General features: G+C 42.6%; 1 protein-coding gene across 1 annotated transcript; it reads right to left on the bottom strand.

The window, feature by feature from the left end:
* Window positions 1–1035: 1035 nt before the first annotated feature.
* Window positions 1036–7416, bottom strand: LOC115597796 (polycystic kidney disease and receptor for egg jelly-related protein-like). The gene has a single exon (XM_030444380.1). It carries the CDS (start codon window positions 7414–7416, stop codon window positions 1036–1038), a length of 6381 nt encoding a protein of 2126 aa, XP_030300240.1.
* Between the last annotated feature and the right edge of the window lie 49 nt (window positions 7417–7465).

Raw genomic sequence — 7465 nt, 5'->3', positions numbered from 1 at the left:
CTCCCCAGAAACACATAGTGGTGTGAAGAGCATGGGAGATTTGGAAATGTTCTGTGATCTGTTTGTATTCAACAAATTGAACAGCCTGGAGGATGCCCTCAGCTTTATGAGAATGAAAGAGAGGCTTTGACCAAGTCAGCCAGTGTTCCCCATTGACTTGAACAGTCTCCCCTTACAGGAGGTCACACAGTGAGCAGTGTGCAGGTACAACACAGAAGGCTACTGATGCCCAGCTCCAGGCTATATCATGGGATTTTATAGTCCATGGTTAGTGGCTTCCAAAGGGATGCTGTAACAAAGCCTTATGCATACAAATCCAATGCAGTGTTGTGAAGGTTTATTTTTAATTGCTTAATTACACCCCACTAACTTGTCTTTGAGTTCTTCTGCACTGAATCGTATGGATTCATCAGCATTTTCAGGTCTCAGGACACTTTTGGTCCTGTGTTAGACTGTGCTCCGCCAGGGGCGAGACTCATGCTCAGAGTCCTGAGCTAACTTGTTATGCTTCACCTCTGTGAAATGGGCACCGGTTCCCATGAGCCAGCTCTGTCTAGCACAGAGTTAGTAAGGCTGTGAGATAGAAGGTTATGCTTAGCAAGAAAACTTGAGTGAGAGCAGTATTTTGAAAGTAACTTTTACTCAGAGCCTGGCTAGGCATCAGTCCACAAGTGGTGACGGTTCTTGTGTCATTGTGGTTTCAGGTCTTTTTCCCTCTCACTTCTTAAATTCTGCTTGTCTTGACTCACAAGATTTTTTTTCACTTTTGGCCTTTGATTCTCTCCTCATGCTTCTGTGAAGAGAGGAAATGAGCAGCCTTGTGGGGGCCTACCTCCCATGCAGAGGGAGCCAGCTACCACCACACTGTGACACCCAATTACCACCGGATAAGATGCAAAATAGTCTGGAGAGAATCTGACCACAACCACTAGTAAGCTGTTGAAAAAAAGAATCTTAAAAGTAGTTATTTATGATAATTTATTTGAAATGCAAGTATCACAGAATAAAGGTCTTGAATAAAAAGTGTTTTCTTGCTCATATAACAAGATAAACCATTTTTTTCCCATTTATTTCTCTTTTTTTGAGCCCTAAATGTCTGTAGTATTTTCTTCTAGGCCGCCCATAGAGTACCTTGTGAAAAAAGTCAGGCTTGCTTGTTTTGGGTGTTTTACAGATCAGACGATAAAATATCTGTCTGAGCCTTTGCCATACAAAAGCAAGAACTAGTTCTTCCTCAGATGGTTCATCAACCACGGGTTGTTTTGTATCACTATAGGCAGACATAATGACAGCATGCAAGAGATTGATCAGGACACAAATCATCACCAACATGAATGAGGCTAGGAAAAGACCACCCAGCAGCCTGTTGGATGAAAATTCGGTATCCCTGAAAGCTGAGACACAGTAAGAGAATATAGTCTGAGCTGAGTGAATCATATTATTGTAATTCCATTCATGCTGCCCAAACGCAAGGTAGCCAAAAGCCATAAATACAAAGAAGTATGCCACTACAATGAAGGCCATTGAAGAGATGCTGGGAAGGGCTGCCAGGATTGATTTTTGTGCCAGGCGCACATCATAAAGTAAAACAAAATATTTCAGAGTTTTCAAGACTGTAAGAAATGCTAAAAAGCCCAGAGTAATCCTTAAAAGCTGGTCCAATTGAGAAACTGCATGAAAGTGAATGAAATCATCTGGGTTAAGTAAGTAAAAGTTCAGTATATCCTCTCCCATCTTAAACTTCATGACCTTTAAACAAACAACAAGGAGTAATGCTGATTTTAAGCATAAGTTGATTATATTGAAAATGTTTCTAATGTAGTATTTTTTTTCTCGGCCTATGGTTTTAAGCTCATCCACGACATAAATTAACAGAAAGGCAAAAAGAATTCCAAACAGACACATTTGTGATTTAGTTTGCTGATGAAAAATGGGGAGTGCAAAAGAGTGCACTGACAAACTTGGCTTTATGATCCCAAAATTTGACGTTTCAAATATGACTGAGATGGTGCAAAAGAGATCTGCATCAGGGTTAAATGTAGTTAGTTCAATGATCACAGCCCATGTATATTCATCAAGCCAGTCACTCTGTTGCAGAGCATCCAGCCTTATCGTTGAATTAGGTTTTCCTTCTTCAGGAAAAAAGTAAAATGTATATCCTGCTGGTCCGTATGTGTGCAAATCTCCATATGAATAATACACCCAGGGAGTCCAGTTCCACTCGTAAGTGAACCCAGTGTAACTGCTGGCATCCTTGGAGGCAGACTGATTGTCCACCTTTGTCCAAATGCCAGCAAAATCACCTCTCTCTGGGATGTCAGTGCCATATTTGGGAAGACAGTGGCTTTTGACGATAACAGAGTTATTGACAAAGCTGTAAGGATGGAAACATTTTTTCTTGGTACGTTTAGCACGCACTTGCCTCATCCTAGGCAAACCAACTATTTTTGACCAGCTCTTGGGAAGAAAGGTTGGCTGCATGTCATTGTGGATCATGGGCAAGAACAAGTCTTTTACCCACACATAGATATGTTCTAGCTTATCTACACTGGAGAGTCGTGGAGAGAACTGCCTATGGATGAACTGGTTGTAGAGGAAACTGTTTGCGTTCTCAGTGGAATAGACAAAATTTAATAGTAATGTTAAAAAGACAAGGTGACTGATGAGACCTTTTATGAAAACAAATGCCTTGGCTTTGATTTTTGCCCTTCTCATCAAGGTTGCAATTTTGTCAGCTCCTAAAGGCTTATACTTCTTGCTGCCCCTGAGTTTAGCAAGTTTCAAGTGCATCTCTCTCATCTCATCTGCATTCATAATTTCTTTACCCAACCTTATCTCAGAATACTTTTCCTGAGTTACCCAGATGATGTTCTCACAGTATTTTGGACGAATTGTACGTATAGCTATTAAAAAACTTATTTTCAGGATTGAAATGAAAAACACATTCTCAATAAAGGAGACTGCAGATGCTATAAGCCACTCTACTGAAGTCTGATAGCCATAAGACAAGCCATATAACACAATGAAAAATGATGACACCCCAGTGACAGCTATAACTAGTGCCCATGAGACATAGACACACCACCAACAAAAAATTAAGTGCTGTGTATTGTGAGAGGACGTGGAGGTAATGCCTAGTGATTTCTCTTCTTTCTGCAAGTTGCCCCCTTCTTCAGTGTAATTATTTTTAAAACCGGAATTTGATGGTACCTGGCTCTGGCAGGCCTCAGCCATTGGAGGGGAATTTGTGATTCCTGTCTGCTTGTCTGTGCCAATTGCATTCTTATCTCTTTCAGAAACGGTGTGGTTACTCCTGTTTTGTGGATCTCCCTGGCTCCTTGTCTTTGTGGAAAATGGTGGGCTCTGTGAGTTGCTGGGACCGGGAAGGTTCTCCAAAGGAATATTATTCTTCATTTGTGATGAAGTTTCTGAAGGGTACGATTTTTGCAAACGTTCCTTCCAATTCTTAAGTTTTCCAGCCATGAATGGTGAACCTAGCGTTGGGTCTTTCTGAGCCCCATCAGGAGGAAAAGGTTTCTTCTTGGAAAACTTAAATAAGACAATTATAATCATCTCCACAGGTACAGTAAGCAATGCACATTCAACTCCTACTACTATTGATCTCAAATAACCGAAGTGTACTGTAGATTCTTCATCCTTTTCAGCATTAAAGAACATAATGTTAACAAACAAGTTTAATAATAATATTGCTAAGCAAGAAGACAGCCTTTGGAGCCTGTTGAAGGTGCTAGTGAGAACACTAGCAAAAACTGAGAACCACAGATGGTTATCTGCCAGGCTCCTGGCAAGATTAATCAAAAAGACATCGCTTCTGGGCAGAGGTGTCTTGGGGTCTGTGGCAGAAAATGTCCTTTCTAGTAAGTGATCATCCTTGTCAATAGAAAGCCATTTCCTACACATGAAGAACCAGGTTTCCCTGGTGGCCATATTTTCAACTTTGGCTCTGCTTAAGAACCAGCTTGGAGATGGGCCCCTGTTGTTGTGCCAGACCCTCAAGGCACAAATGTCTCCCAAGTCTGTCTTTGTAGTTAACAGAAAGCGATCAGCACTTCCTTTTTGGAAAGATGGAAAATACGAGTGCCGTAAACAATGGACATCACTTGTGCCATTCTGGCCAATGAGCTGAAGAAAGACATCTGCTTTGGTTCCAGCTCCCCAGCGACTGCCTGTGTATAAAGTAACCAAAAAGCTCACTTTATCAAAGGGGTCGTTGTCTGGCAGAACTATAACCGTGTCTCTGCGTTCCCTGTCAATCCTGTCTTTTTTCAGGGCCCAGAGGAACAAAAGAAAGTAGATGACAAAAATAAAGAACACTGTTAAGAGAGTCACTGGGTTTCTAGGTATGTCTGCTATCAGGGCTGTTCCCAGATCTACTGCGTTGGGAGTAACTAATATTTTGGCTGCCAGGAACATCATGCTGAACAGGAATGAGGTTGACACATCAGGGAGAAAATGACTGCTCTGATCCTTCTTTATATCGCAAACACAGTGTACCCTCTGCCAGTCAGTTAAGGGCCCAACCCTGCACGTGTCTTCTGCCCACGCACTTTGGAGGCCGAGCAGAAATACGCACTGGTCACTAAAAATGTGTATGCTCACCAGTTCCTGCGTTTGATGCCTTACAATGTAGGGTGTCAGCAAGACAATGGAGATGTTGTAAGTGCCTGCGTTGCTTTCCTGAGCTGTGGCTGTCAGCAGTGACTCTGGGAGACAGATAATATAGGGAGTCTTAATGACACAGTCATCGCTAGTTGTCTCATTTTTGCTTGCAACTGTTGACCTGTTGTGAAAAGCTTCAAAAGAGGCAATGGGTTGAGCATGAGTGACGTTGGAGCCTGTAAAGACTAGCACCTTGAAAGTAACTTCTAATTGTGTCAGGATCTGAATATATATGATCTTGGTATCTCTTTCAACCTCGAAATTAAATCCTCCAATTGTGTAACCTTGTCTTTTATCAGGTCCCATTGTTAATTGGAAAGTTGAAACTTCACTGTCTTTCCTAGCAACAATAATATCTGCTCCTTGAGGCATGATCCGCAGTTGATCCCCATTAGCCTTTGTCTCTGTCATTTTGAACCCCAAGATCGTTGTTGCAATTTCTGTTGTGTAACCTAACCAAGGGAAAGGGTTCTCATCAAACTCAAAAAGAGCAGTGGAAATCACGGCATCCTTGGGAAATGCTAAAACATCTCCCTTTTTCAGAGATGGATAAAAGCAGTTCCTGCAGGTGTCTCTGGTAGGGAAAGCATCTGGAATTTGCCAGGTTTCATTTTTGTTCAGAGTGATATTCCAGTCTTTTGTTTTCATTTGAGTTTCTGCTTCTCCGGGGACTTTGCCCTGGAAAACTACCTCTGTTAAATTTTCCATGATGAAGAAGGCTTTTTTAACTCCACTAACGTTGACATTCCTGAGATGCAGAAGAGCAGCTCTCAGGATGTTGGACAAGCACTTTAGTATTCCGCTGGTCTGAATTTCTGCTTCCTCAGACCACTTTCTCTCAGACCTCTCCGTCTTCAGCACTCTCATTGCTTCTGTCAGTTTCTGAAGGGCAAGGTCTTGTGATCTAATGTCCACTTCTTCAGTTTCCTCCGTGACTAGGGAAAGAGCAGCAACTATTTGGTTGATTTCCACTGTGCTTTGAACTGAAATATTCATGGCTGTATTGATCAGGTTTTTCCGAAACCGACCCTTTGGCACCGGGAGAGTTGATTTAGTTTTAATATAGTTCAAGACTGAGGCTGCCAGATAAGCCAAATAAGTTGCACTCAGATAATCTCCACTCTGCATATAAGATGTCATTGGTGCGGCTAAACCACTTATTGAGGCCAGTAGCTCGTGGAACACAACAGTGAGTGGTCGACTCTTGACAGGGTTCTGTACGCGGACGCTCAAATTCACCTGGGTAAACGCCCCGAGGGAATTGTGGACTTGAACATAGAGTGGCAAGTTGTACTTCTGAGAGGGCTCTCCAACTGGGAGAAAAGATGGAGGAGTTTTAGGCTCATAACCAAAGTACATAATTATGCCAAATGTGTTTTCATTCACAGAAGTTACTTTGGTAGTTTGGGGTACATTGGAAGCTACTATCACTTTATAAGTCAGAGGTAAATTGGTGTCAGAAAATCCACTGCATTGAACCACAAATTTTGTCAGAAAGGCTGTGCCCCAGCGTGGTTTGATACTACACTTACCAGCCCTAGGAGGTGAATTCACCTTAAACTCATGTCTGTAGGTTGAGGACCTACCATCCCAGGTAGTTACTTTTAGCAGAAGTATGTAGGATTGAAGTGCAGTCTTTGTAAAAGTCAGAGCATGTATAGAAAGGTAAGCCCCAAATCTTCCTGTTGAGGTTCTGGAAGACCAGTCGAAGTTAATTTCTGTAGAGTTTTCTGCCAAAAGGGACCAGTAGTAGACTGGCTGTTTGTATGTTCCACAGGTTAGGCATTTTCCAGACAATATAAATCTCTCTGTTGGGATCAGAGATCTACCACAATTTTCAATGCACACCACACTGAGAAGGGGTGGTGAGCCAGACCGCACCACTACAGTTTGCATAGCAAAGTTCTTCCTTTGATCCTTTTCAATCTCTAGGCGAAAGTAGTATGTGGTGTTTACTCTCAGGGTTTTGGGTGCCACTGCTTGAACTGCATCTAAGTGTGGTACCCACCTCAAACTGGTCTGTTCTGGACGGCATTTGTTTTCACGGCTGAGTTGCCAGAATTTATAGTCTTTCAGATTTCTAGTGCAGTACCAATGAAATAGGATTCCCTTCACTCCTTCCTTCAGTGAATCGGGATCATAGGATGCAGAGCCATCAAGCTTCCAATTATCAGAAAAACCCACTGTGCGCAACCTGCCTCCTGCAATATTTGCCACTAGGCCACTCTTCTGAATCTGAACATAAATTCTATCTTGGCCCTTGAGAAATTTTTTGGACGTAATTTGAATTACCTCAACATCAAAATGAACCAGATACTTCCCATGGTCCAAAGCGAAACTGGGAACAGTTAAGCGTATCGTATTTACACCACGCAGTGAAGGAATGTTTAGTGGCTTTGCCCATTCTGGAACATTTGTTCTCTCTGGAACACGATAGAATTGCCACAGGGGCTTGATACGTATAGTAACGTTGCACTCTACCTCTAATCTAACAAAAAGGAAAAAGGATGTCGTCCTTGTGTAGAACAGGGTGTCGGTCTCATAAGGCTTCTGAATCCTGACAGTTTTTAAAGAACAGGGTTCTCTTTGGAAAGCCACTGGTGCTTCTATGGTTTTTGCAGCACAGTTGTTGACTCTGACTCCTGGAAGAGCAGGTGCGGAGGCAAAGGAGACCCCCGAGCCTACCAGACAGCAGCTGAGCAGCTGAAGGAGGAGATGAAGCACTTTCATTGCCATGGCAGGGTGCGGTGCCAGCTGGGGAATCCGGGGCTGCTGGAGAAGGGCT

The sequence above is a fragment of the Calypte anna genome, chromosome 1, assembly GCF_003957555.1.
Source record: "Calypte anna isolate BGI_N300 chromosome 1, bCalAnn1_v1.p, whole genome shotgun sequence".
NCBI lineage: Eukaryota > Metazoa > Chordata > Aves > Apodiformes > Trochilidae > Calypte > Calypte anna.
The sequence above is the reverse complement of the archived record's forward strand: the minus strand, read 5'-3'. Positions and strand labels throughout refer to the sequence as shown.